Here is a 27,968-nt window from a genome sequence, read left to right as displayed (position 1 = left end):
GCTTACCTTCCTCATGTTGGCTGTTGCTCCTTTCCCAAAGGTGCTAGGCCCAGGGAGTCACAACCCTTCCCTGGCAGGTGCCCCTACCGCTGTTTGGGTTCCCAGCACTGCCAGGGAAAGTACAGCTTGCACCCCCATGTTTCTCCAGGGTAAGAGTTGAGAGGCAGACACCAAGTTCTAGTGGCTAAAGCCAGAGGCCATATATTTGTGGTGGCAGCTGGGGGACTTATCACAGCTATGCTTTTGAGTTCTGTAGAAGGGTAAGAGCAGAGAAAAGGAGCGTTAATTAGTCCTTTTAAAGAAGCCTAACCCATTTGTCCTGTTGATTTGTAGGTATTGATGGCTGAGTGCCCTCTCCCTTGACAGCCCACTGCTCATAGTCTGCTGCTTTCCCCAGGAAGGACCCAGGTATCATGTAAGGGAAGGCAGCAGGAGCCCTGCAAGGGAATCTATTGGTCCCCTTTCCTTTCTTTGGCTGCATCTCAGCCAGGCAGCCTGAAAAGACTCTTGCATCTTAAGTACGGGCCTTTTTGCTGACCGAGTGTAGAGACAGCGCTCTGGGCCACCTGAACAGAAGAACTCTCTGCTGAAGAAGTGCAGTCCTGGGTCTCTGCAGCCTGAGGTACTATCGGTGTGGTAACAACCACTGATCTCCCCCCCCGCCGCTTTGTCCTGTCCGACTCCCTGGCCAGAATGAGATTCCAGCAGGTCCCCTCACACCCCCTGGTTCCTCAAGCGAGCAGCAAGGATTAAAGGAAGAGGTGCAGCTGCCCCTATGCGGGCACAGAGCTCAAGGATGCCACAATCCCAGCACAGCTCTCTGCACAGAAAGCCCAGCTGCAGCCAGCCTGGGCTGGGTCACCTGAGGGAGCTGCAGAACAGGTGCTTCCCCCTTGTAGCCATGGAAGAGCCAACCTGTAGCATTTCACAACAGGATGCTGCCATCTGGCAGGTGCTAGCCCCTTGCACCTCCAGCAGCTGCTGGATCCCACCTTGGCACAAGCTGCATTTCAGGGTGGGTGATGTGATCCCTGTGTTGAAGGGGCGGGCATGCATGCTGGGTCTCTCCAGGCAGTCCCTTGGAGCTTGAGCTCCACCTGGGGAGAACATCTCCCTGCTCTCAAACAGGACCCAGGGCTGGACTGACAGTGGAAGCTGCAAGTGGGGGTACGCTAGCCGGCCTCTCTGAAGGAGTAGCTGACTTCCTGTCAGGGAGCAGCCAGGGAATCACCAGCTGGGAAGTGGGGGAAGGTAGGGGAGGAGGCTAAGGAACTGGTTAACAAACTGGGAGGGTGCTAATAAAATTTGCAGATGACACAGCTGGGAGCGAGTGCCAGTCTGGAGGAGGACGGGAATATCATACACAAAGATCTGGATGGCCAGTGGCATAAAAATGGGATGAAATTTAATAGTGCACAGTACAAGGTCATGCACTTAGGCTAGCAACAAGAATTTTTGCTATAACGGGGATGTATCAGATGGAAGTACCTGAGGAGAAAGATCTGTGTGTATGGGCTGATCACAGGCTGGCAATGTGATATGGGATGTGAAAAAGGCTGATGCAGCAGGCAAGGTATTTCCAGTAGAGACAGGGAAGTGTTAGCATCAGTCTACAAGGCATCGGTGAGACCTCATCTGGAATAGTGTGTGGAGTTCTGGGCTCCCTGGTTAAGAAAGATGAATTCACACTGGAACAGATGCAGAGAAGGGCACCTAGGATGATCCAAGGAATGGAAAACCTACCTTTTGAGAGGAGATTCAGAGAGCTTGGCCTAACCGAACAAAGGCTGAGGGGAGACACAATTGCTCTCTATAAATACAGCAGAGGGATAAACAGCAGGGAGGGAGAGGAAGAGTTTAAGTTAAGGGCCAATGCTGGCCCAAGAACAAATGGCTCTAAACTGACCCTCAAGTTTAGGCTTGAAATTAGGTGAAGGTTTCTAACCCTCAGAGGAGTGAAATTCTCAAACAGCCACCCAAGGGGACCAGTGGGGAAAAAACCCAGTATCTCCTGTGGCCAGTTATGGGACACTAGAGGGTGAGGGCTCTGAGTTACTACAAGGAATTGTCACTCTACTACCCTCAGATAAGGGCCCAAAGCCAGTTCCCACACCAGGCTGCCCAGCACCTCACTTCTCCCCCCTCACCTGTGACTCCTGCTCCCCCAGTGACAGTCCGAGGCGGATTGCACTGCCCCTGCTCAGCATGAGGGAAGCCTGGCTCCAGGGCCATGGAGCCTGTGCTCAAGCGCTGAGCCCCTCAGAGGGAAGTTGCTACCTCTGCTCTAGATTTATTACCATTGACTCACCAGGGTGCTGCTTGCAGCCTGGCCCCCCGAGTTTCTCCAGGTGTGGAATCCCCCCAGGGAATGAGTTTCCTGTGAGAAGCCTCATTTCTGACATGCAGCTGCGCTGGTTTCTCCTTCCAGAATCGTGCTGACAGGAACGTGGGCCAGGCAGGGATAAGGTGGCACAGCCAGCCAGGACCCTGGCTTCCACCACCCAGCCTAGGAGGAGCGAAGCTGTACTCGCCTGCAGCACCTGAGCTGCACCTGGTGCTCGGAGCAGCCAGCAGCTTCAGTCCATTTCTGCCCCGTGGCTCCTGGTTACCGCTGCAGCAGGAAGACGGAATCCACAGCAAGCTGCTGTGGAGGGGGACTGCAGGTCCCACACAGCCGCAGGGGCAGGTGCCCCTGACAGCATGGAGCAGAGCCCAGGACTGTTTTGCCTGCTTGTGCAAACCTCATTTATCACTGGACACCGAGCGGGTCAGGAGCAAGGGGCTGCTTCCCCCCAGGGCCTGGCCCCCTGCTCCCATCAGTCACCAGGGTACAGCCGCGACTCTCACTTGCGGGCAGGGGTGGCCAGGCTCCTGCCCCCGTGCAAGGGCAACACGGACCCCTCCCCTCTTCGATCCCATAGGGAGGTGCAGCACCTGGAAGCTGCAGGCCCAGCATGCAATGCAGAAGGGAAGTGTGACTCAAGCTAGAGCATTGCATGCTGGGCCCTGCAGGCTCCAGGACATGGTGCCCGCTGTGCTGGGTGTAGACTTGGGGCCAGCCCCAGGCTGCCGGGAAGCTGACGACGTGATTGGCAGCTGGGGGAGCAGGCGTTGAGCCCCACGCTAAGCGGGCGAGCACCCGTGGCGCTCCATGGGCCAGCAGTAGCCAGAGGCAACGAGGAGAGAGAGGCTGGGTGCGGCGCATTGGTATACATCATACATTTATTAGTGAGTATCCCTCTCAAAATCAGCCACAACATTAAAAAAAATAATGATTGCACTACTTGATCAAGCCGAACTAGCAACTTCCATTTTAAAAAAAGTACAAATCTGTTAAAAATTTCAATCCGTATAATACACATGTATATAATACAACGGCCTAGGTGTGTGAAATGCTACAAACCCAATACGAGTCCAATGGAATGGAAAACCCACACACGTTTAGAGCTTTCAGAACCGTTTTCTCTATATATTAGCCTTTTCTCAAATACATACATGGGAAAATGAGGTAACTGTAAAATGTGCAAGTAACAGAGCAAAAAAATTATATATATATTTATATATATATATAGATAGAAACCTTTCTAACACAGAACACACGTCCTAGCACCGTCCAGGGGGGCCGCCGAGCTTTCCCTCTGGAGGGCCCGGGGACTGGAATAATAGAACAGTAAACAGTCCACTACCCCACCACAGGAACTCACTGGGAACAGTGGTATCTACAGCGCAATCAGCAATCACAAACATCCTAAATAACTGGGGGGCTGTTTTTAAATGAGACTTTAGCTGCTCATTGGAATAAATTCTGCAGCACACGAGCTGTGAGCTTTCGAGTCACCATCAAAAGAACCGTAAGGCTTTTCACGGGGCACCTGTAAAGGGGCTTGCTTTAAAACAGGGGGTGCTAACGCTGCTCCGAGTGGCTCTACACAGAGCCACGTCGCTGCGGCTATGTACAGAAGAGACCTTTGGTTATTTGTGTGGGTTGAAAGGGGGGGAGGGGGTGCTGGGTCTGAGCGGGTTGCCTGAGCTCAGGAGTGGGCGCTGGCCTGGCAGGCAGGAGAGGCCAGGGGGGCTGCTGGCTGGCCCCAGAGCAAACCCCAGCCCGATGCCTCAGCCGGCCGGAAGGGCAGCTCTCCCGGGACAGCGTAAAAGCTTCCGCCACAAACGGGATTGTGCATAATGGAGCAGCTGGGCCCCGTCTGGAGAATACCACGATTCCGCTGGCCACGAGAGCAGGAAGGGCCTTCGCTGCGGCCACGTGGAAGTGGCTGTTTTGCCACAGCCCGGCCTCCTGTGCCTGTGCCCCAGGCACAGGGTGCAAGAGGCCCGAAGAGGCCAGGCCGGGAGGCTCCCAGCTCTGCCTTGAGCTAACTTGGGGGGGCGGCTGGGGGACCATCCTCCTGGGACAGAGCCCCCCACCCACACGCTGCCAGCTGGATTCTGAACACCAGTCCCCCAACACCGACCACTGGGGGTCTGGCTTCCCGGGACCCCCCACCCCCAGCCAGGAACTCCGGTGAGCAGCCCGGCTCCTGCTGCCCGACCCCAAACCCTGCATGGCTGCGGAGATCCGGCCCAGTCCCCCTGGCCACGTCCCCAGACGTCCCCCCCTGCTCCAGAGCACAGTACTGCTGAGCCAGCGCATGGCACTGACCCGCTGTTTTAGAAAGGGGAGCCCCCACCGCCCCCCATCCACAAAACCCCTCACCCCACCCGCTTCCTGTCCTAGCTACGGCCACCATGGCCCAGCCAGGGCTTCCCAGCAGCAGAGCAGTCCCACCTCCCTGCCCCGCTCCACCCTGGGGGAGGGGGGCAAAGCCCCAGTCCGCCTGTGGGAAGCTCAGAGCACCGGGGGCCATTCTGGTGGCCAACCCTCGCCCCAGGTGCAAGTGAGCTGGGGGAGGGGTGGGGCACAGCAAACAGGAAGGGGGTGCTGCTCTCTCTGACCCCTCCCTCCCCCCCAACTTCTCACCTCTGGCCGGTGGAGAGGGAACATCAGCATGCGTCTGCTGGTTAAGCTGGCTCCTCCTCCCCGGGCTCCTCCTGACTCAGTTTACCTTGGGGGGAGGGGGGAAATGTCCTGAAAATCTTACGGTCCTCCTGAGGTGCTGGCCACGTGCAGCCCGGTGCCTGGCAGTAATCAGCTGAGCACAGAGCCCCTCGCCCCCGCTGGCCAGTGAGTCAATACCACGTTCCAAGCCGCCCAGACACGCATGCATATAGTGAACACCGACCCGGGGCTGGCGTCCGTCTCCCCCGCCCCAGGAAGAGAGTTCTTCTCGTTACGTCATGCAACACGACTTCCACGACAAACACTTCAGGCACCGGGCTGGCCGCTCCCGGGAGGCGTCTGGGCAGCACAGTGTGTGCACCCACAGGACCAGACCCAGGGCACAAGCAACAGATCATGCAGAGGCATTACCAGGGCACCTTCTCCTGGGGCTGGGGTGGAGGCAGAGGGAGGGGGGAGGGGGAGCACCAGCTCGGCTTCTCCATGATACAAGCTGGGGGAAGGGAAGATCCATAAATCAGTGCCCACCTGCTGCCCCCCAGCCCCCCACCGCTCAGCGCAGGGCCCTGCTGGGAGCCTCGTGGCTGCCCGACAGCTCAGCACAGAGCAGCTATAGCGGGGCTGGAGGTACAGGGGGGCTCCTCCGTCACCCTCTGCACAGGGCAGTTACAATTCACCTCGAGAATATCTAAAAATGGGGCCGGAGCCCGCTCCGGGGCCGCCTGCCCGGCAAGCCGGGACGTGTGGCATGCAGAGTCCTCACTCGGGCTCCAGCCACGGCGCAGGGGGCTCGCGCCGGGCACACAGGCAGGGATGGGTCAGCGAGGCGCGGGAAGGGTATAGCTGGAGCTCAGCCTGCTTCCCCACCCCCGTCCCTCACTCCTGGCAGAGCGGCCGGCCAGCCCAGGGGAAGGGAAGGACAGCGGAACTGGGGATCCTCCTGTCCGGGCTCCTGCGGGACAGTGCCAGGCCCCAGCCCGACCCGCTCTCCACGGGAGGCTGGACTAGGGGGTGGGAGAGGGCTGGCCCCCGGTAATGCCTCGGGTTGCTGGGCCTGGTGCACCACTGACCCTTTCCTCCTGCTGCCCGCCAGGGCTCCGTCCATCCCGGGCAGCTCGCCTGGCCCTCCTGCCTCGGGCTGCTGGTGCGATCAAACCTGCCAGGCTTCCTGCAGTGCCGTCCTCGCCGCGCCCGGGTCACGCAGCCACAAACCCAAACTCAAGAGAAAACCCAAACCCAACAGATAGAAAGAGCGGAAAGTGATGGCGCGAGGCCGGCGTCTTTGGGGTGCGCGGAGCACGGGGGGGCGCCTCCGCCCACACCCCCAGCACCATTCCGGGGCCAGCTCCGGCGCCGCGGGGAGCGCACCAGGCCCAGGGGGAGGAGGAGGGGTGTCCGGGATCCTAGATTGCTTCTATTCTCACCACAGCCGAGGAGAGCCTTGGGGCTAAGCGCACGGCCGGGCCCAGGGGGCGGGCTGGTGGCCCGGGCCCCTTGCCCAAGGTCCTCTTCCTCTAGTGAATTGTGCGGCAAAGTGTCTGTGAGCCTCACTCGGCCTCCCGGTGCACCTCGGACGCGTCCGCCCGGCAGATCGGGCATGTGCGGTTCGCCTGGGGGGGAAGGAGAGGAGGGTGAGACCAGCAGCCCTATCTCCTGGGGCCAGAGCACCACGTCCCCAGGGCGCCCCAGCCAAGAGACAGCCGCATTCGTCACCAGAGAACAGGGCTGTTCCCTGTGGTAGCTGGCTCTTCGGGTGCCGCCGTCAGCCAGGAACCCACGACACCGGGGGGCTGTTTAGAGAGCAGGGGCTGTGCACATAGACACGATATGCCCCTGTGCCAGCCAGCTGCCACCCTGCCCAGCTCCCACCCTGTGCAGCCGAGGGCTCTGAAAGCGGGCTGGGGGCAGGTGGTAGGGTAAGGAAACGCAGCACGTCCCTGCCCTCCCTGGGCATGGGAGCGTCCGGCACACAGGGCTGGCAGCACGGTGCTCCCAAGCCTGGCACCTGCCCCAGCTGCCAAGGGCGGCAGGTTACCCCACGGGCAGCCTCCCCGATCTCAGAGGCCTCTGGAGCAGGAGGTGGGACGTTGCCTGTGCCCTGGCAGAGAGTGGCTTGACCATCACATGGGGGCACTCGGCTGCCAACTGGCAGCAGGTGGAGATACTGGGACCAGGCAGTGTCTCTGCCCTCTGAGCCAGGCACACATGGGCCAGCAGCTTCTCCAGTGCTTTGCCCAGCATGTCCAAGGGGGCTCCCACCCCTTCCCCGCACATCTGCCCCACCCGGCCACAGCCCCTGCTGACAACAAGATCCTCCAGCAGGGAGCCAAGGTGCCGGCGTTGCTCTGCCCCTGGACCTCGGTCGTGGCTTTCCAGCATCCATCTAGCCACCGGAGGGGCGGATCTCGTCCCTCCCCTCAGTGGTGGGCCCCACACCCCAACAGGGCCACGGCTGCATGTCGCAGGAGTATCACTGAGTCATGGGTGCCAACAGGCCAGTGGATGCTGGGCTCTGCAGCAGAAGCCCACGGCCGAGCTCAGGAGTAACCCTGCACAGGGGCAGCACAGATGCGTCGGGCCCTGTGCCGGACCAGGCTGGGCCCTACCCAGAGCTGGGCTCAGCACCCCGGAGACTGCTCCTCCCCAGCCCAGGATGCAGGGCTTGTGGGCCTCCTCTTGGGGGACTTTGCCGTATCTCACTGCGGGAGTGCACAGCTCTGCAAGGCACCCTGCGTGGGCCTGGCTTTGGCGTCTGCCAGGGCGCAGCCTCAGCCCCCCGTTCTCCATGCCAGCCTGCTCGGCGGGCGCAGACAACGGCTGCTCGTCCCCCACCAAGACTCAGGAGCTCGTTTGCCCCGTGGGCTGTCGCAGGGGAGCGGCATGTGCGACCCCCGAGTCCAGCCGGGCAGGGCGGGGAGCAGCCGGGTTAGGGGCTGTCTGACCAGGCTGAAGGCTCTGGCAGGGTTTGAAGACGTCTAGCCTGAGCTAAGAAGTAGCGGGTTGCACGTGCGCCCGGTCCCGGCTCACGGCACGGGCAGCAGCAGGAGCTGGGTGGGGGGAGAGCACCCGACCCGCCCTTCGTGCCCTCACACGGGCGTGTGCATGGCCCCGAGGGACAGGGCAGTTCAAACACGCCCCGTTTCACACACGTGCGCTGCGGGGGATCCCCACTGACACACTCCAAGAACATCGGGTTTACCCAGAGGAATCAAGGGGGGTGGGGCAGCAAGACCAGCGATTCACCCCACCACTCCGCGGCCCCAGAAGCGGCCACCACCACCAGAGGGAGCTGCTGAAACCCGCTCCGGGCTCGGATTCACAGAGGCACCAGGCCCAGCGGCTCGGACACCCCCGAGCCCTCCCCGGGCTGGGCGCCCAGCCCCCGCCCCTGCGTATCCAGGCGGAAGCAGCCCCCAGCGCAGGTACCTTTAACCATTTGTCGACACACTTGGCGTGGAACTCGTGGTTGCAGGGCAGAACCCGGAGCAGCTGCCTTGCTTCGAAGTCGCTGAAGCACACGACGCACCTGGGGGGAGGGAACCGTCACCAGCCGCCAGCTCCACCAGAGCCGGAGGGGACATGCCGGGTCAGTGCAGTGCCCCGAGCCTGGCCCCTGCCCCGGCCCTGCCCCCGGGAGCTGAGGTACAGCCCGCATGCTCCAAGCCTGGCCCCCCGGGAGCTCAGATACACCCCCAATGCCCCGAGCCTGGCCCCTGCCCCCCAGGAGCTCAGGCACACTCCCCACGCCCAGCGTCACTCACAGGCTCTGCTCCGACTGGTGGCTCTCGGGGTTGAAGCGGTACGATGGGAGGTGTTCGATGTCTGCTTTGGTGAGGCCCCGCGGCTTGGCCTCGCCCAGCCGCTCAGCCAGGTTCAGCAACGCCTGGGGGCGGAACGGGGACACAGAGCTCAGCTCCCTCTTGAAACCCCATGCACAGGTCCCCAAGCCCCCCTGTCCAGGGGCCAGCAGCCCCTTCCCCAGCCCTCATCTGAGGGGTCCCAGCAGAGCGCCTACCCCTTCCCTGAGCGTCTGCCCCACACCCCCACGGCAAGATTCCTCCCCAGCGAGCGGCTGAAGTTCCAGCAGGAGAGGCGGGCGCACCTCGTAATTCTCCATCTCCACATCGTCCACATCCAGGTCGAGGCTGAGCGTGGGCCCCACGGCCGACGGCGACACGGGGAGCATCGAGCTGGGGAGAGAGGGGGCGGGGCAGTTATCCAAGAGCAGCGGGACCCTGCAGGATGTGTCGCACTGGGGAGGGGAGAGGGGCTTTTCCAAGGAACCACAACCCACCCCCCCACCCCCACAGCCCCCGGCGCAGCAGGCAACCCCTGGCGGGGCAGAGGCCTGACACCTGCCCCTGGGGGTGCGAGGGGACCCAGCCCCGCAGACGCCCCCCGCGGGTACTCACAGGAAGTACGGCAGGAAGCTGGGGTAGTAGGGGGGCGGCGGCGGCGGGGGGGGGGGCGGCAGGGGCTGCTGCAGTCGGTATCGCTGGGTACTCAGTCGTCGTGGCATCATGGGCGGGTATGGCTGCAGGGAGAGAGCACGGGGCCAGGTGAGCGGCCCCTAGCCGGGAGGGGCACACCCGGCCCGTACCCCACCACACAGACTGGGCAGAGGGGGAGCAGCTGCCCCAGGCAGCCAGCGCAGGGGATCCGGGGCCCCAACTCCACCGAGGACACCCCTGCTTCCCACCAGCACGGCCCTGTCCCAGCTCCTCTCTGGGGGTGCGGCTGCGTTCCCCGAGCTCAGAGCCCTGGGGGGGAGGCTTCCCCCACCCCAGCCGCCCCACTCCCCACGCGGGGACTTACCACGCCAAATGGCAGATCTTGGTGCAGCGGGTCGTGGGGGAGGTAATGCAGCGGGACGGAGGGGGACAGCGCTGGGGCGTGGGGAGAGGGCGGGTAGGCGAAGCCTCCAATGGGATGCTGCTCCCCTCGCAACTCCACTTCATTGTCTATCCTCTGCAGAGGCTGGCGGGGGTGGGGAGAGAGAGCGTGAGTCAGTTACAGGGGTCCCTGCTGTGCACATGGGGCCGGGAGGAGCGGGGCTCGGTGACAGGGGACCCTGCTGTGCACACGGGGCCAGGGGCCGCTCTGCCCTGCCAGCGAAGCCCCCATGGGGATCGGCAGCTCACACAGACACCACCCTGCAGGAAACCTTGCCCTCCCTCCCACCTGCTCCAGACGCGAGTCCATCCCAGGAACACGGCTGCAGCGTGGGCACTGGCCTGGCAACACGAGCCCCAGAGGTCACCGTGCCCGCCCTGCCCTGCCGAGCTTGCCAGGGCCAGGCAGAGCCAGAAGTGCCCCTGCCCAGCGAGGCTGCACGCCAGGCAGGGACCCCGGGGGGCAGACTCACCCCAGCCCATTCCATAGCCACAGGGTCTGCTCCATGGCCAGGAGCCCAGCCCATCCCCCGGCAGTACGCGGACACTGCCCCGTCCCCACACTCACCATGCGCGGGTGCTGGGCCTGCAGCGGCAGGAACTGGCCGAGGGGGGCCATGTGTGGGGGCTGGTGAGGCGGCACTGGTGGGGGTGGGTGCAGGATGTAATGGTCGCTGGAGAGGATGGGCGGGAAGGTCTGGTAGGAGACGGGCAGCTGCTGCATGGCACATGCCTGGATGAGCTGGGAAGGAAGGGAGAGCGCACGGGGAGGGGGGTGTCAGTCTCCCAGCACCCCACCCTCGCAGAGCCCCCTGGCTGCCCCATCCCCTGATCACCCAGCTGGGGAGGGGGCGGGGGCCAAGAGCCACAGGGTTTTGTGGCTGACAAAGGTGTCACAGGTCCAAGCAGATGTATCCCCGCCAGGCCACTCCCCCAATCTTTCCTTTTCAGGGCTCCGTCCAGAGCTCCTCTTGCCGGTTACCGGCCCCGCTCCCTCTCCCGCGGCACTTCCCCGCTTGGCGTGCCCAGAGCTCCCGCGCTGGGCCCAGGATGCCGGCTCCCCACAAGCCCCAGGCGGCAGGGGGTGGGCGCCCCGGACTCACCGGGGGCGGGAGGCAGCAGAGTGGGTAATGCTGCCCGCTGAACATCACGGAGCATGCGGGGAGCTGCTGCGTGCTGCACCCGGGGATGTGCTGGCCTGCGTGGATAGGAAAGCCCTGCGTGGTCACCGTGGTCACCGTGTAGGAGAGGGGGACAGGGCCCTGGTGCACCTGCAAAGGGAGACACATGAAGCACCATCAGAGGGGGCTCCTGGCACCAGCCTGCCCCAGCCACAGCTGAGCCCACATCCCCGTGGGGCCCTCGCAGCAGGCCGTGCGCTCCCGGGCCCAGCCCTGTGGCTCCCAGCACCTTGCCAGCGCAGCCCTTGGCTGGGCAGAGACCAGGCACGGCCCCTGGCAGGAGCAGCTCGAGGTGGGGCGAGGGGCTCCCCCTAAAAACAGCCTCTCTGGGCACCCAACCCTTTGGCACTGGGCATCTGCATGAGCAGAGGGGGACACGCCACAGGGCATCAGAGGACATCGCCCCATGGGTCATTCACCCAACAGCCCCGGGACCCTGGAGCTCAGCCCTTCCTGCAGGGGACGGGAGGCTGCCGAGCCGATTCTGGGCGAGCCAGGCAGGCACGGGGTCTCCAAGCGTGTGCACACGCAGCAGCGCCAGGCACGGCCACAGCGCACATCTGGGGGGGTCGGAAGGAGGCCTCCTGCCGCGGCACCCTGGCGGCTCTGGGCACAGATGGCCGCAGGAATTCAGAGTCTGGCTGCGGTTAGCTCTTGCTGAATAGCAGCTGGTGCGTGGCCAAGCTGGGCCGGCAAAGGCCCATACTCCGGACTCCATGGCCACGCACAATCTCCAGGGAGGAGACACACCCACCGCCTGCGGGGCTGCGGCTGGCCAGGCCAGCGGGCGCTCGGTGCCCCTTTGAGAGGGGGCGTCAGTCACACCGGATCGGGGGGCTGGGAGGCCTGCACTTTGCAGTAACAGCCTATCGGTTGGGCCCAGGACTCCCCTAGGGCTCTACACCAGCGGGCAAGTCAAGGGCTCAGCCTCTGCCCAGTTGGGTCCTTGGGCCCCGGCAGGCACCCCAGGAACCTGCGCAGGGCTGGACAAAGCTGCCACAGCAGCATGTCAAAACTTGTCTGCTACCCCCCTGGCTCCAGCCCCAGGGACACCCATTGGCACCTGGGTGATAACTGCTGACCTCTGGGACATGGGCCTGTGGGGAGGGGGCTCCGCAGGGACGTCACCCTGGCCCCCTCCCTGCTGGGGAGCTCCAAACCCCTGCCCCCCCTGCCTCCTGGGCCAGCGCAGTCCCCATCCCTGCCCTACCTGGTCGTGGAGATCCACCATGAATGGGCTCTGGTGGGGCGGGTGAGCGGCTGGGTGAAGCATTCGTGGCGGCGTGCTGGCGAGAGCGTGCGCTCGGGGCTCGTCTACAGGGAGGCGCTGCTGCGGGGGGAAGGCAGGGTGCAGGTAGTTCTCATCCTGGGCCAGCAGGGTTTGCAGAGGTCGGTCGCGTCGTCCCCACAGACGCCTGGACGCGGGGCTGTGCGGCCGCCATGGGGAAGAAACAGACCAGGAATGACCTCAGGGCCCTGCAGCTGGCACAGACTGGGCAGTGCCTGGGCCAGCCCCACGCAGACATTACACCCCGGGACAGCAGGGGGAGGGGCTGGCAGGTCTCAGACCACAGCAGCACTGACCATGCGGGGCTGGTGCTGCGTGGGACACGTGGGGTCGGAGCAAACCCGGCTAGGAGAGCACCCTGGGTGTGCAGAGAGCTGGGACATGAGGTCCCCCTCAGCATCCCCCGAGGCGCGGCTCCTGCGGGGCTCAGTTGTGAGTCTGCCCGTGAGTGCCAAGTTCAGACCAACACACCTCTAGCCCACCCCATTCCCAGGCAGGGTGAGCCTTGCCTGCCTGGCTGGAGTCGGATACACTGGGGCCGGGGGCGCCCGGCCGTGCTTGGCTTTGCCCCAGCAGGTGAGGTCGGCCAGGCCCCCGAGCTGACAAGCCCCCCGAGCTGACAAGCCCCCACGCTCTGAGTTCCGGATGCACTGCCGTCTGTCCCGCCAGGCTGCTCGGAGGAAACGGGCACAGCCTCAGGCGTGGGCCGTTAGCGTTCCAGGGGTGTCCCCGGGGAACCAGAGCCCGGGGCCATGCTGGTCACGCGGCCAGGGGGGCGCCCGGGACGTTATGAATCACTCCTCCTACCTGCCCACTAAGATCCCAAGCAGCTGCTGGGCGGGCAGGGGAGATCCCCTTCCTCCCACTGCAATGGCCCCAGAGCTCTCCCGGTGAGCCATGGCTGTCCCAGCCCTGCCCATGGAGGAAGCTGAAGGAAAGGCGCTCCTTTGGCGACAGCCAGCAGGCGGTGGCAGGGGCACTCCCGGGCAAGGGAGGGACTGTACCTTCGCCTGAGGTGCTCGGGGCTGCTGCAGGGTCCCCCCGAGAAACGCCGCGGGTTGAAGGGGGCAGAGGGAGGCCGCCTATTGACTGCCAGTTCCCATGGTCGCATTGGTGACGACGGGGAGGCAGAAGGGCGCGCTGGGCCTCAGGCTCCGAGCGGGATGAGACACCAGCACCTCACAGCCTGCCAAGAACGAGAAGGCAGTGAATCCCCAGCCCTGCGGGCCGCCCGGCGCACCCTGCCCAGGGCTCTCCCACCCATAGGCAACAGCACCAGGGGCCTCTGCCCTGGTGGGACCCCTACTTCACGCCCCTCCCGCACACAGACCGTCTGTCTCCATCTCGCTCTCTCCTCTGATCCCCAAGTCCCTGCCCGGCGCCTCCCCCGTGCGCTCCGCTCCACCTGCCCCCCAGGGCTGCCGAGAAACCGACACGCTCCCATTGCTGCTCCCCTCCTGGGGCAGGAGAAGGCGGGGAGTGCAGGGCACAGGCCGTGAGTGCCAGGCCAGCGGTCTACACACGCAGGGGCCCCCCAGCAGGGCGGGGCAGACAAGGGAGAAACGGGAGCGAAGGAGGAGAGGAGGGCACGAAAGCAGCCGTGCCAAGGAGAACCCGGGGGGAAGGGGGCTGACCCCCGGCTCACACCCCTGCTCCAGGCCAGCTGACAGTTCAGCAGCACAAGGGCCTGGGCATATTCTATTCAACGTGGTAATGAGGCAGTTAACAGCTGGCCCCGCAGCGCGGGTGCCCCCAGCGGTGACCCCGACGGCCTCCTGCGAGGGGCTGGGCAGCTCTCACTCCATGCCAGCATCTAAACCCCTGGGATTAACATTTTTGTAATGCTTTCCCACAATGCCCAGGGCTTGGCGAGGCCAGGCACCCGCCGTACCAGGTTCCCATAGCGTCTGCACCGCTGACAGTCCCAACGGCACAACGAAGCTGAGCGCCGGGAGGGGCCAGCCCCCACCCCCAGCCGTGCCATCTTGCGGGACGTGGCTGGGTTGGGGCAGCACAGGATGGGCGTGTGGCTGGGCTGCTGCTCACAGCGGGAGGGACGTCACTCGACTAGACAAGCCTCCGGGCGCCACCGGGGACAGGAGCCGACCTGCTGCCACCGGGTCCTGCTGGGCTCCGGGCCGCGCGCAGGGGGCTGCTCTCCCTGGGGACCCGTGCATCTCGCAGCTAGCGCCAGGGCTCCTGGGTTCTCCTCCCACTTCTGCTACTGCTGGGCCACGCCTCTCCCCCGCCGTGGCCCTGAGCCGCCTGCCCAAGCGTGAGAGACTCCGGGCTCTGGCGTCTATAAAGCCCTTGGGTTCAAACCGCAGGGCGGCGCCTGCCCTGTAGCTGTGAGCAGGGGCAGTTAGCGGGCCCTGGCCCCTCCTGGCTGCAATGGTAGAGAGAACCGGAATGCTACGCCTTCCCCCGCCCATCCAGTGCTGCTCCCCAGCCTGTCAGCACCAAGGGGCTCCCCCATTCTGCCAGCTTGCCCGCTCCACGCTCAGGTGTCACACTGTGGGCCGAGGAGCCTCAGGGAGGCCCCCAGGGAGCTGGGTTCGGGTTTTCTCCACATGGCCGAGCGCACCTGGCCCAAGCTCCGCAGTAAAGCCTCAGCCGGGCACGGGGCGCTGGCCCGGCTCACACAGCTGCTGGCTCCGCACTGGGGCACACACCTGCTGGGCAGGTGGCTCTCATGGGGCTGAGCCCGCGGCAGGGAGAGAAGGGGGCTCAGCCAGCCACAGCCTCAGCCTCCCCATCCCTGCAAGCACCACAGCTCTGCACCAGCCAGCGCCCCAGGAACGTCCTGGGCCCCTCGCTACGCCAGGCCTGCTGTCGTCACCAGCCCCCTCCACTCCACAGCACCTTCAAGGGCCCCCTATGCAGGCTGCTGCCCGGGACCTGCCCTCCTGCCGCTCAGGTCAGCCAGCTCCCAGGGCTCCACCCCCCTCCCCGGGGACACAGGCACTGTCAGCGTCCCTCCTGGGGGCACCCGGCCCGCCCCATCTCGGGCATCAGCGCAGGGGGGGGGATGAGCCTCCACCCTCCCTGCGGCTCCCCAAGAAGAGCAGAGCCCGAGGGGTGCCGTGGGGCAGTCACACCGGGGCTAGGCACTGGTGCGATGCTCCTCCCGGAGAGCCCATTGCGAGAGGGCAGGGACCACGTTCTCCACAAGGGTCTGGAGATCGGGAAGTGTTGACGCCCCCAGGGTGCCACCTTCCCCTTTTACTCCTATCCAGGAGCTTCATTCGTTCCTTAGCTGGCCAGCCGCTCTTTGGGGCAGGGAGCAGCTCTCTCTGCTCTGCATCTGCACAGCACCAAGGGGCCCGTGGGCAATACAGTGATACACACAATCAACACAAAGGTGAAACAGCATCCCACGATAGGGAGGTGGGATTACTGAAAAACCCGCCCTGCTCCCCCAGAGATCACAGGCAGATGTAATCACGCAGGCCCTGTCACTGCTGGCCAAGTGAGCGGGGTCCGAAGGCTGCGGACCCCCCCACTGCCAGCTCACACCCTTGGCCGCACTAGAGCTCAGTACCGTGTCAGCACATGCATTTCCCAACAGTTCCCAGGGCAGGAAACGCCCCCTAAGAACTTCGACTGAAACCCACCTGCTGGGCGAGGCTCTGCTAGGGCAGCTGGCCCCCTGCAGCTGTCGCTCAGCCAGCCGCCCTCACTGGGCAGGCGTGGACCCCTGACCCAGACCAACCTCTGAAATGTCACACAGAGGCTGGCCTTCCCCCACAGGGGCACCACCCCAGTGCTTCCACGGGGAATCCAGCTCCTGCTCCAGATTCTTAGCTTTAATTATACATTAGCCCTTCTGGGTGCAAAGATAACCATCCCACTGTGACTCAAGCTTGACCCAGGAATGATGTCTGGCTGAGTCCGCAGACAGCCTGAAGCAAGAGCTGTGAGGGGCATGAGCTGCTCATACACCTCAACCAGCTGTTAACTCTGGAACCTAATAATGGTGATTTAAGTGTCAGTCTCAACTATTTCACTGCTGATCAAAGCACACTGGAAAGGAGAGGGAGGCGCTCAGATGCCTAAATAAAGCAAGGCCACCAATCCAATAGCCCCACTGCCACTCAGGCTTTGGGGAGGAGTCTCATTTTGCCATAACTTTTCCTACCCGCCCTCGATTACAGAGCACTTTCAAGCCCTGCCTAGAAACACCAAGTTCCCTGAACTGTAGGGGCATCCTGAGAAACACATTATACACCAACGAGAGACGAGACGCAGACATGGCACTATCTGAAAGGACTGAGTTTTAGAAGAGGCAGAAAACTATAAAGCGAAGCCCTTTGTAGCTTCAGCAGCGCTGGGCCGCCCAGAACGCCCCGTCCTGACTGCAGAGATTCAAGAACAAAAGGCAGCACTTCCAAGGAGGGAGCGTAATGTTCCCCACCCCCGGGACAGTGCTCCGCGAATAACTTCTGCTCTCTGTGCACCCAAAGAGTCACAGGTGGCAAAGCGTTAGCAATGCAGAGGCAGGCTGGCCAGCGGTTAGTGCACTAGGACCCAGGAGACCCGGGTTCAGGTCCCTGCTCCACCAGTCACCCAGCTTAAGGCCTGAACTCCTGTACATCTCAGGCCACCCCACGCCAGGCCCAACCACCGGGAAAGCGCCATAGTCCTCCAGAGACTGAACTGCTGGCTGCATGCCATGGGCAGAGAACGGGAGCGCTGAGATGCACCAATGCCCGAGGCTCCTGCAACGGCAGGGAAGCGACTTAATGTGAGATAGCCAGACAATCCCAGCAAGCGACCTGAGCCCCACGCTGCAGAGGGGGACAAAACTCCCCAAGGTCCCTGCCAGTCTGAGCTGGGGCAAAACCCCTTCCCGACCCCACACATGGTGATCAGTCAGATCCTGACCATGTGAGCAAGAACCAGGCAGCTGAGAGACAGACTTCCTGGTGCCACCTCAGAGCCCCCGAGGTCCCCTTATCTGAGAGGGCTCCGCGAGGCTTCAGAGAAAGGAGACAAAAACCCAAACCAGAATACACCGGGCGGGGAGTGGGTTTCCTTCCTGACCCTACAGGTGACCAATGGAAGCCCTAAAACATGAGCTGTTAGAAAGAGAAGACGTAAAATGGCCCCCCAGGCTGCTGACCCCTGCCCCCCCTCCCCACCACAGGTAACCCCGCCATACAATCCCACTCATACATCTGTATGAAAGATAATTATGTTGCTCTCCCTCCACTGTTCCTGTGGGGCAGCTGGTCCAGAGCCTCACCCCTCTGCTGGTTAGACCCCTTCTCATTTCCAGCCTGACCCCACTCCTGGCCATTTGGCCTGGGACCAGCACTGACCTCTAGCTCCACCAGCCCTGGGCCCTCCCGTTGTTCACCCCCGACCTGCATCTCTGGACAGCAACCAGATCCCTGCTCAGCCCCGGCTTTGCTAGGCTAAACGCATGAAGTGCTTTTTGCTTGTCTCGGAGGACCGGCCCTCCACATCCCAATCACCACCACAGCCCTTCTCTGCACCAGTTCCTGTCTGAATTCATCTTTCCTGGACACGGGTGACAAGAACAGTGCACAGTATTCCAGAGGAGGACTCCCCAGGGCCTTGTACAACGGCGTTAACGCTCCTCTCTTTCTACTGGAAACATCGCCTGACCCAGCCTAGGATAACACATGCCTTTCTCACAGCCCCATCACACCGGCAGCTCACGGTCACCCTGTGATCGGCCTACACACCCAGGTCCCCCTCTGTCAGTTCCAACTGAGGAGCCCCGAGCTTAGAGCGCAAAGTCTTGTTACTAGTCTCCAAGAGCATGACCTTGCCCTTGATGCTATTAAACGTCATCCCTTTTCTATTACTCCAGTCCTCAAAGGCATCCCATTCTTCCTGAAGAATATTCCGATCCTCCTCTGTACTGACGATCCCTCCCACCTTTGTGTCACTGTCCTCACTTGGGCTGTCCCTGCACCAGTTCCCCACCTGTGAAATGGGGATCACACTGTTACCCTGCCTCAGATACTACACAAATGGAGGCCCTGTAAGTCCCATACACCGACAGAAAACAGCACCCTACATAGACACATTTCATCTGAGCTATCGGGGGGTAGCTATGTTAGTCTGTATCCACAAAAACAATACATCTGTTAGTCTTTAAGGTGCCACCAGTCTCCTTGTTGTTTTCATTTTAGCTGAACATTTCAGGGGGTTCTGAGCCGACAGCTGACCAGCCAGGAACTTCTCCCCAGACCATTCAGAGCTGAAGGTCGGGGCATGTGCTAGTCAACAGCCATTAACTCAAAGATGCACCAACAGCCTGTGTGGTGGCAGAGAGGCCAGAAGTCCCAAGTAATCTCTGCTAGAAACTGCCAATTTATCGGACTCAGTTATATTTGCCAACCTCCATCTTCCTTTTAGATCAGACCATGGGCCTCTCTCCACAGCAGCAAGACGCGCAATCGGAGAAAAAACCCCAAGGAACTAGCACAACTCAGCAAGAGAGGCTGCCACGGCTCTGCACAAAATGTGGCCAAACCTCGGCCCGGCTCAGGCACCGAGCTACGAAGCACGTGTCCCACACAAGGGCTCACAGAGGCACTGTTGGGAGAGACTCTCAGGAGACCCAAGGAAGTGCCTTAGCAAGCAAAGAGAACTCGCAGCATTAGAAGCAGCACCGATCAGGCTTTGGGGGATCCAGACTCGCTACTTGCAGGGGGGCCCCTTTACAGAGGTGCGGGGAGCCATGCACACCCTGAGAGACAGCACAACCAGAGCAGGCGCGCAGGAGACCCCAGCAGCCCTGAGTCACCACTCCTGAGGGTGGGTCATAGGAAAGAAAGCAGCCCAGGCGGCCAGTCGCCTTCAGTTCACAGGAAGGCCCTCCGACAGCTTCGAGCAGGCCCCAGGGGTCGGGGGATCTCTACGCCCCCAATGAAGGCTGTCCCCTTCCTTCCTCCTTCCCACTTAATGGTGCAGGCCTCTCCACTCCACCCCCATGGCTAGGCAGGTGTCTCTGCTCCCCTCCCAGCAGAGAGGGCAGTGGGGAGAGCTCCAGGACCACTCCCTACCTGGAGTCCTGGGGGCTCACGCTCAGCCCTCAGTTTGTCGCCCTTCCAGTCCCGTTACTGCTGCCCTTTGCCTTCGCTAACGTGCTTATACAACATCCAGCTGCCCACACCCCAGCATCTTCCTGGTGCAGCTGCGCCGGACAGCGGGGGCAGAGGCTTACCACCCTGTCACTTAACCTGCAGGATGGTAAAAGCCTCTGTCTACACTACAGGGAGAACCAGGGGCCTATATTCCATTCTTAGCGGCCCCTCCCTCTTTGCCTTGACCACGCCCCCTCCTCCTCCTGCCGTGCCGCAGGGCCGCTCTTTGAGACAGAACTGTACTGTGTGGGAAAACCGCTGCCACAAACAGAGCCAGACAAGAGCATTCACACCCCCCATCTGGTAGCACAGACCAGCCCTCCAAGCCTCTCTTGGCTAAGGGGAGCCTCCTCCAGCACATACATGCCCTCTGGACCAGCCCCCTAATATCCATCATCACCCCAAATTCTCCACACCCCCCCTTGCATTCCAGAGCCTGCCCACCCCGAGGACGTCACCCCAGTACACCCCTGCTGAAATCCTCACCCCATCTCCACAGGCCAAAGGCCCAGCAACTCCCTTCTCGACAGCCTCCCCAAATCCCAGCCCCTGGGCTGCCACCTTCTCACAACCATTTCACCAGCCCTCTTCCCAGACACACCCTCTGCCTCCCCGTTCCCCCCCCACCTCGCACTGGGCTCCTCCATTCTTTCACACCGTCTCAAGGTTGTTGTTCCAAGGACCTTCTCCTCCGCCACTCCCACCATCTGGAGAAACCTCCCGCCTATTTATTTACTCTGCTCCATCTGTTTGCCAGTGCCAGCTGTAACCTCTTCACTCCTGGGTAACTCCCCTTCGCTTCTCTCTGCCCCACCGCGGCTGGCTCACAGACACTGGGGGACGCTGTTTGCAGGAGAGATGATACACAAAGGGGCCAGGGCCAGACTGTCCCTTTCATTGCTCAGGGAGGAGACTAGAAAAAACCAGGAACTCTCCGGGCTGGAGCTCTGCGGTCACTGCCCAGGGCAGATGCGCACACACCCCGCACCCTTGGGCGCACAGGGGCTGGGGGCGAAGGGGAGTAGAACTGGGGCGGGGAGGGACAGCTCAGTGGGTTGAGCACTGGCCTGCTAAACCCAGGGTTGTGCGTTCAATCCCCGAGGGGGCCATTTAGGGACTTGGGGCAAAAACTGGGGATTGGCCCTGCTTTGAGCAGGGGGTGGGACTAGATGACCTCCTGAGGTCCCCTCCGACCCTGATAGTCTATGGTTAACTGCACAAGCGCCAAATATCCAAGGGAACACTCCACGGGGGTCTTGCCTCCTGCCCCCTACAGCTAGAAACTCCCCAGCCTGGGTCTGGGGGCACCCCACCACCACCCCACCCCACCCTGCAGGCGCCCCAGGAAAGGGCCCAGGCGGCCGAGGAAGCAGCAGGAGAAAGTCAAACTAAGTTTGGGGGTCACCAGGTGCTGCACTTCGCCACCTCCCCCCCCCGGGCACCCCTGGACCCAGCCTCTCCGGCAGCGCCCCCAAATCCACGCCCCCCCCCGGGGCAGGGGGCAGGGCCAGGCCCCCCCCCGCGCTGGGCCGGCCCGCGCGTGCCCGACCCCGGGCCATGTGCTCGGGGCCACACAAAAGCAACAACAAAGGGAGCGGGGCCGCGCCGCGCCGAGCCGAGCCGAGCCGCACGCGGGAGCCCCCCCCCCCCGCGGCACGTGTCGCCTCCGCCGCCCCGGGGCCGGGGGGGGGCAAGGGGGGGCAGGCGCCGCGGCCGCCGGTGCAAGGACCCCGGGGAGCCCCCGCCCGGCCCTACCTGGGGTCCCGCGGCTCCGTGTGGGGGGCGCCCGGCCCCGCCCCGCCCGCGGGCCCCGCCCCGGCCTCTGGCCCTTTAAGACCCGACGGGGAGCGGCGGCGGCCGGGGCGTTTGATTCACAACATTTGGGGCCGGGGGCGCGCGCGGGGGGGGGGCGCGCGCGGCAGGGCACGTGACCGGGCGCGTCACACTCCACCGCCATCTTGCACCGGGGTGGGGGGCGGGCCGAACCCCTCCCCCCCGCCGTGCGGGGCACCCGGGCACGGCGTAACCAGGGGCAGCGGGTATCCTAGCAACCGTCGCCGCGCAGCGCGGGAGGGGAGGGGACGGGGCGGGGGCCTAGCAACCAGGGGCGCCGCGGGACCGGCCAGAGCCCGCGAGAGGCTGCACCGGGCCCAGCCCGCCCAGCGCACAAGGCCGGCCCCGATCCTGAGCCCCCAGGCCCCGCTCCTGAGCCCCCAGGCCCCGATCCTGAGCCCCCAGGCCCCGAGCCGGCCCCGATCCTGAGCCCCCAGGCCCCGATCCTGAGCCCCCAGGCCCCGATCCTGAGCCCCGGCCCAGAGCCGGCCCCGATCCTGAGCCCCCAGGCCCCGATCCTGAGCCCCCAGGCCCCGATCCTGAGCCCCGGCCCAGAGCCGGCCCCGCTCCTGAGCCCCCAGGCCCCGCTCCTGAGCCCCCAGGCCCCGATCCTGAGCCCCGGCCCAGAGCGCCCCCCCCCGCCCGCTCCTGAGCCCCCAGGCCCCGATCCTGAGCCCCGGCCCAGAGCCGGCCCCGCTCCTGAGCCCCCAGGCCCCGCTCCTGAGCCCCGGCCCAGAGCCCACCCCGCCCCCTCCTGAGCCCCCAGGCCCCGCTCCTGAGCCCCCAGGCCCAGAGCCGGCCCCGCTCCTGAGCCCCAGCCCAGAGCCCCCCCCCCGCCCCCTCCTGAGCCCCCAGGCCCCGCTCCTGAGCCCCAGCCCAGAGCCCCCCCCCGCCCCCTCCTGAGCCCCCAGGCCCCGCTCCTGAGCCCCAGCCCAGAGCCCCCCCCCCCGCCCCCTCCTGAGCCCCCAGGCCCCGCTCCTGAGCCCCGGCCCAGAGCCGGCCCCGCTCCTGAGCCCCCAGGCCCCGATCCTGAGCCCCGGCCCAGAGCGCCCCCCCCCGCCCGCTCCTGAGCCCCCAGGCCCCGCTCCTGAGCCCCAGCCCAGAGCCCCCCCCGCCCCCTCCTGAGCCCCCAGGCCCCAATCCTGAGCCCCGGCCCAGAGCCCCCCCCCGGCCGCTCCTGAGCCCCCAGGCCCCGATCCTGAGCCCCAGCCCAGAGCGCCCCCCCCCGCCCGCTCCTGAGCCCCCAGGCCCCGATCCTGAGCCCCGGCCCAGAGCCGGCCCCGATCCTGAGCCCCGGCCCAGAGCGCCCCCCCCCCGCCCGCTCCTGAGCCCCCAGGCCCCGATCCTGAGCCCCGGCCCAGAGCCGGCCCCGATCCTGAGCCCCCCAGGCCCTGCTCCTGAGGAGCCAGCCCCCCGAGCCCCACTCCTGATCCCCCCAGCCCAGGCTGGGGGCCGGCTTCTCCCCGGGCGATTCTGTCGCTGTGTGGGGCGGAAGGGTTGGACCCTCTCCCTGCAGCCCCAGGACCCGAGCCCCACGGCGCCCCGGTGAGCGGCCCCACGGAGAGCCCCTGGGACGGCGGGTTACCCAAGGCCAGGGAGCTGCGAGGAGGAGGAGGAGGAGGGATACTGTCCTTCGGCACTGGACCGTGAGCGTGTCCCAGCGTGACCCCAGCCGCCCTCGGCCAGGCCTCTCTCCCCTGCACGATTTGCACGGCCTGGGCCTTGCACGATGACACGCGGCCCTGGCAGGACTGAGCGGCCCGCTGTCTGGGGACCGAGATGGAGGCAGTTCAGTTTATGGGCTAAATTTGACATCACCTAATCATGTGTTTTCCTCAAAGGTGAGTCCCAAATAAATACTAAAAAAAGAAAAGGAGGACTTGTGGCACCTTAAAGACGAACAAATTTCGTGCCACAAGTCCTCCTTTTCTTTTTGCGGATACAGACTAACACGGCTGCCACTCTGAAATAAATACTAGGCATTTTACAGTCCTTCCTGGTGAAAGCCAGAGACTGCACAATTGCTCCAACTCCTGCTTAACTTCAAGAATCTCCCCATCTCACACCAGCACAAACAACCAAGGGCAAGAGTGAAAAATACCAAGATCCTGGCTAAGGCCGACACGGCCCTTTTCTTGCACTGCACTAGTATTTCGGGAGCCAGTAATGGAGCTTCAGCTTTCACTGACGTTTTAAGGATGGCTTTAACCAGAATCTTAGACTTTTTTTTTAATGTAGATATTCATTGTTTCTGCATCAGGCTTTTCAGCCAAAGCCAGCAAGTTCTCATTTTAACCAGTCTGTCAGCTTCTTCGAATATAGTCATTTCTAGAGTTCAGAGTACCTTGAGGACATACACATGCCCCTAAGTCCCGCTGCCAATCTGCAGTTTCACAACCATCTTTTCCTTTTCAGTTGTGTGAAAAAACCACAAAAGGGGACCCGAGTGCAATGGAACTCATTACGCACCAAGTGCTTTTAAACACAGAGTAAACAAACTGTAAAAAAATAAAATAAATCCCCCCTCTACTCTGGTATCTCAGATGCAGACAGAAGTGTTTGAACTGATGGTATCACGAACACTGACTGTTTACATTTTTTCGGCAACAGAAAAGTCCAGTTGGCATTTGGAAAGGCTTGTGGCTTTATACTGGAACAATGAGGGAGCACCGAACCCTACAAATATACAGGAGTTGCACCAGAAGCAAACTGAGGAAGGCCTGCAGTTTGTGCCTCGAGGCCAGGGGAGCATGCCAAGAGACTGTGCTACTGACTGTCCACTGATCCTCTGGAAACTCACTCAGCTGCTCTGAGTCACACCAGGTACATAGTTAAATACCAGATGCGGTGTCCAAACTAAACCTCCCTACTAATATAGAAGCATTTAATGGACACACTGAAAGCCCCAGTGAAGAGAGAGAGCCAGCTTACAGCTATGATGTAATGGGAGGACTGTTCTACAGTCATGAAATCATCCCTGTAAAGTATGAACAAGGCAAAGGATTTGTGGAGCTAGTGAATGTGTAGTGCCATCACTCTAAAAGAAACACTCCAAATGGTTACAAGATTTTAACCAGTCAGGAAGGCAGCAAGCAAACCAACAAAGGTGGCCAGGTCACTCCTGACATCACAATCCCATCTTATACCGCACAGTCCAGAGTTCACTCGAGACAAGCTAGGTTTCAAAAACAGCCAAAATATTTTAGTGGTTCCAATTCCAGATCGAAAACATGATGGACTCCACGTACCTGAGACACCCCGGCAGTTCTACTGAGCAACACTGGGCCCTCTGTCATCAGGTCCCTGTCCGAGTCCCCTAAGGCAGATAGCCTCATTGCTCAGCATCCCCACCGTCTTCAAGTGTCATTCACACCAAACGGAACCCCAGCAAATAGCATTCATGATAGACAGAGAGCTGGGAAGGGTCAGGGGACAGTTCAAGTCCCCTGCAGCAGGCAGATCTGTAGAACTGTAGCAAAGATTTAACCATTACTCTTGGGGTAGGCACCCCACTAAATATAATGGTGTCCGCTGCCAGCCATGCGACCTTCCAATTGGCAGTTTCTGTCTAAACTGGGTACATACTTGCGGAGCCAGAGAACATATGTTCCCACCCCTCCCATGGGAGCTTCATTACTGAAGTGAATTTAGTGCTGATGAAAGGTACCCGAGTGGCAACCACAGGGAGCAAAGGCCTCTAACCGACCTCCAGGGCAGGTGCAAACAGCAGGCATGTAAGTGTCACACGTATTCACCAACATACCGCACCCTGCCCTGGAGGTCAAGGGAGTTCAGCCTCTGTGCTCCCATTCTACCCTTGGCCTCTGTGCCGAGGCGGCCAACAAGTACCAGCGACTTTGCAACATGGAGATTGGATCAGCAGGTAGTGGGGCCCTCAGCCTCTCTCACCTCCGCCCCAGCAGATGATCAGAGGGCGGCAACTTTTGGTCAGTACTGAGCTGGGCTGGGAGAAATTCCAACACCAATCACAAGGGCCCCAGTCTCCTTCCCCAGCCTTCTTTATTTAATCTGACCCACACCTTGCTTGTAAGTCTGTGACTTGCCTCAAGACCCACCATTCCCAAAGGCTGTGCTCACGACAGCACACCACAGCCTGTGGGAGCTCACCAGGCAACTCTTACCATGCTGCGGCTGTGCATGCCAACACTTCCTCCAAGGAGACGTCACAGGCCCTCACCGGCTGCTTTGCAGCGTGAGTAAAGATACAGCCCGTCCTCTCCCTGGTCGCCTAAATCCAAACCTCCTGGAGTCCAACCTCTTTAAGACACCATCTGCTGCTGCAGACATGTACCGCTTCCCTTGACCTAGATATAGGTCAGGTCTGTAGTAGGATTAGATTGGGTGGGTTCAGTGCATCTCCCTTAAGAATTCTCTTCCCTGATCCTCCCCAAAACCTCCTGGCTGCTAACAATTTTTGCTCAGGCTCATTTTGGTTTCTTCTCCAGGAGCAGAGAGCGGGGAAAAAACCCTCAGCAGCCAACAGCCAAGCTCAGAAACTGCCTGTCCAGAAAGCAAACAAAGCGGTTGGCTACCCAAGCCCATAAATCCTTCCACGTATGTCTACACTGCACTTAAATACCCATGGCTGGCCCGTGTCAACTGACTCGGGATTGTGGGGCTTGGGCTAAGGGGTTGCTTAACTGTGGTGTAGACATTCAAGCTCTCAGTCCCTCCCGGGGTCCCTGAGCCCAAATGTCTACACTGCAGTTGAACAGCTCCAAGCCCCATGAGCCCAAGTCAGCTGACAAGGGCCAGCCACGAGTTCTTATCTGCAGTGTAGACATACTCCTAGAGCGCGCAGGGCAGAGACGCTCTTCCTATCCCAAGACCTGTCACAAGCTCCAGGGGCTGCACCAACGCAGCCTTGCTTAGCTGCCCCAGGATAAGCCACTTCCCCCACAGTGCTCCCTCTCCACTCAACTTGGTGCAGTGATCTTCCCTGACAGTACAGGCAGGACAGCTCGGCTTTGACTGCCCACCTCCCACTCACCCCCAAACTGACAGCTGCAGCAATACTCACAGGACAGATATTAATACGAAAGAAAAAACCCACAAGCTCCCCCCCCACACACACACACACACAGACACCTTCTCTTTCTTCACTTGTCCCAAGGTCACCATATCCCTGTGGCCTGGGACTTCGTGTCCCCAGCAAGTCAGACGCTGCAGCAGCCAGCTCTCACCTGGGTACTTGAACAGCAAGGGGAACCCCTCGTTCTCTGAAGCCCCCCCCAGCCGTGTTTCAGGAGGGTCCATGCATGCAGAGCCACAGAGCCAGTCTGCTTGTGCCGATATATTTTTATTCGATTTGAACATACCATGGACCATGCTGCCTCGAGGTCGCTCCAGCAAACAACTCCCCATCCCAGTGTCTGCAAAGGGCTGGGAGAGGTCTCCTCCCCCCTTGCCACGCCACGTCATAGCAATCCTCTTTCTAGGCAATTCCCTATGCCATGCGGCCCCTGAGGCTGTTCTCATTTACACTAGGGGCCAACACCAGCCTCTGAAACAGCCTGGCACCTCACAAGGTGGCATAACACCCCCTTTGTTACCCTCCCCCTGCCAAGGAGGCACAGCACAGAATCGGGACCCACTGCCATGTTCTAGAGCAGTGGTTTTCAAACTGCAGGTCGCAACCCAGGAATGGGAGACACTGGGTTGCGGCGGATCTGGTCAGCACTGCCAACTGGGCCATTAAAAGTCACGTTGGTGGTGCTGCCTGGCTAAGGCAGGCTAGTGCTTACCTGTTCTGACACCACGCTGCACCCCCTGAAGCGGCCAGCAGCAGGTCTGGCTCCTAGGCAGGGGGACCATGGGGCTCCACACACTGCCCCTGCCCCGAGCACCGGCTCTGGACTCCAATTGGCCAGTAACCAGCCAATGGGAACTGCGGGGGGCGGTGCCTGTGGGCAAGAGTTGCGTGGAGCCACTTGTACGCCTCCGCCTAGGAGCCGGACCTGCTGCTGGCCGCTTCCGGGGTGCAGCGTGGTCCGCAGTGCCAGGACAGGCTGGAAGCCTGCCTCTGCACCCCCGCTGCCCCACTCACCGGAAGCCTCCCAAGGTAAGCCCACGCCCCAATCCCCTGCCCCAGCCCCCGCAAAACCCAGAGCCCCTTCCTGCACCCCAAACCGCTCATCCCCAGCCCCACCCCAGAGCCTGCACCCCCAGCCCTGACCCCCTCCCACACCCCAACCCTCCTGAGCCAGCCCAGAGCTCCCTCCCACACCCTGAACCTCTCATTCCTGGCCCCACCCCAGAGCCCTCACCCCCATACCCCAACCTTCTGCCCCAGCCCTGAGCCCCTCCCACACCCAAATCACTCATCCCCAGCTCCATTGGGTCACAGGCATCAACAATTTTCTTCAACTGGGTCACCAGAAAAAAAAAGTTTGAAAAACTCTAGAGTGCTGTGTGTCCATGTACCCGCCCTTTGACTCTAGCCTGAACATTACCCCCCAGGTGTCAGAAAGGACAGAATGCTTTTCCCTATCACCCTCTCCTTGGCGCTTCAGAGTGAGCGGCTCTGGGGCAAAGAGCTGGATCTCAGACCCCGCTCACAACAGAGTCCCCAAGACAGTTCACTGTACACATCTGTCTGGCTCTCACAGCATTTGCAAG

General features: G+C 62.1%; 2 protein-coding genes and 1 long non-coding RNA gene across 6 annotated transcripts in view; 2 read left to right on the top strand and 1 right to left on the bottom strand.

The window, feature by feature from the left end:
• Nucleotides 1-71: 71 nt before the first annotated feature.
• On the top strand, nucleotides 72-3,375 carry LOC140915491 (uncharacterized). The gene is made up of 2 exons (XR_012160182.1): nucleotides 72-622; nucleotides 2,429-3,375. It is a non-coding gene; the product is annotated as an uncharacterized LOC140915491 (long non-coding RNA).
• The window catches only part of RNF44 (ring finger protein 44), a 38,305-nt gene continuing 13,539 nt past the window's right edge, over nucleotides 3,203-27,968 (bottom strand). Inside the window, exons 1-11 of one of the 3 annotated variants that reach the window (XM_078853967.1) lie at nucleotides 21,252-21,396; nucleotides 13,380-13,561; nucleotides 12,298-12,514; nucleotides 11,010-11,177; nucleotides 10,475-10,648; nucleotides 9,830-9,991; nucleotides 9,427-9,548; nucleotides 9,117-9,204; nucleotides 8,776-8,897; nucleotides 8,441-8,540; nucleotides 3,203-6,624 (exon numbers count right to left, since the gene is read on the bottom strand). In XM_078853967.1, the coding sequence (XP_078710093.1) occupies nucleotides 6,562-6,624; nucleotides 8,441-8,540; nucleotides 8,776-8,897; nucleotides 9,117-9,204; nucleotides 9,427-9,548; nucleotides 9,830-9,991; nucleotides 10,475-10,648; nucleotides 11,010-11,177; nucleotides 12,298-12,514; nucleotides 13,380-13,486 (1,323 nt within the window). In that variant the 5' untranslated portion in view covers nucleotides 13,487-13,561; nucleotides 21,252-21,396 and the 3' untranslated portion in view covers nucleotides 3,203-6,561. Of the gene's footprint in view, nucleotides 6,625-8,440; nucleotides 8,541-8,775; nucleotides 8,898-9,116; nucleotides 9,205-9,426; nucleotides 9,549-9,829; nucleotides 9,992-10,474; nucleotides 10,649-11,009; nucleotides 11,178-12,297; nucleotides 12,515-13,379; nucleotides 13,562-21,251; nucleotides 21,397-27,968 lie in introns of those variants that run through there. The other 2 variants (XM_073355150.2, XM_078853968.1) reach the window with 2 other exon arrangements.
• Nucleotides 11,994-27,968, top strand: part of CDHR2 (cadherin related family member 2) — a 76,872-nt gene continuing 60,897 nt past the window's right edge. For both annotated transcript variants that reach the window (XM_078853965.1, XM_078853964.1), the window contains exon 1: nucleotides 11,994-11,998. The gene's annotated coding sequence lies outside the window, so the exon portion shown is untranslated. The remainder of the gene's footprint in view (nucleotides 11,999-27,968) is intronic.

Source organism: Lepidochelys kempii, chromosome 8, assembly GCF_965140285.1.
Source record: "Lepidochelys kempii isolate rLepKem1 chromosome 8, rLepKem1.hap1, whole genome shotgun sequence".
Classification (NCBI taxonomy): Eukaryota; Metazoa; Chordata; order Testudines; family Cheloniidae; genus Lepidochelys; species Lepidochelys kempii.
This window is presented reverse-complemented; position numbering and strand designations above follow the sequence as displayed.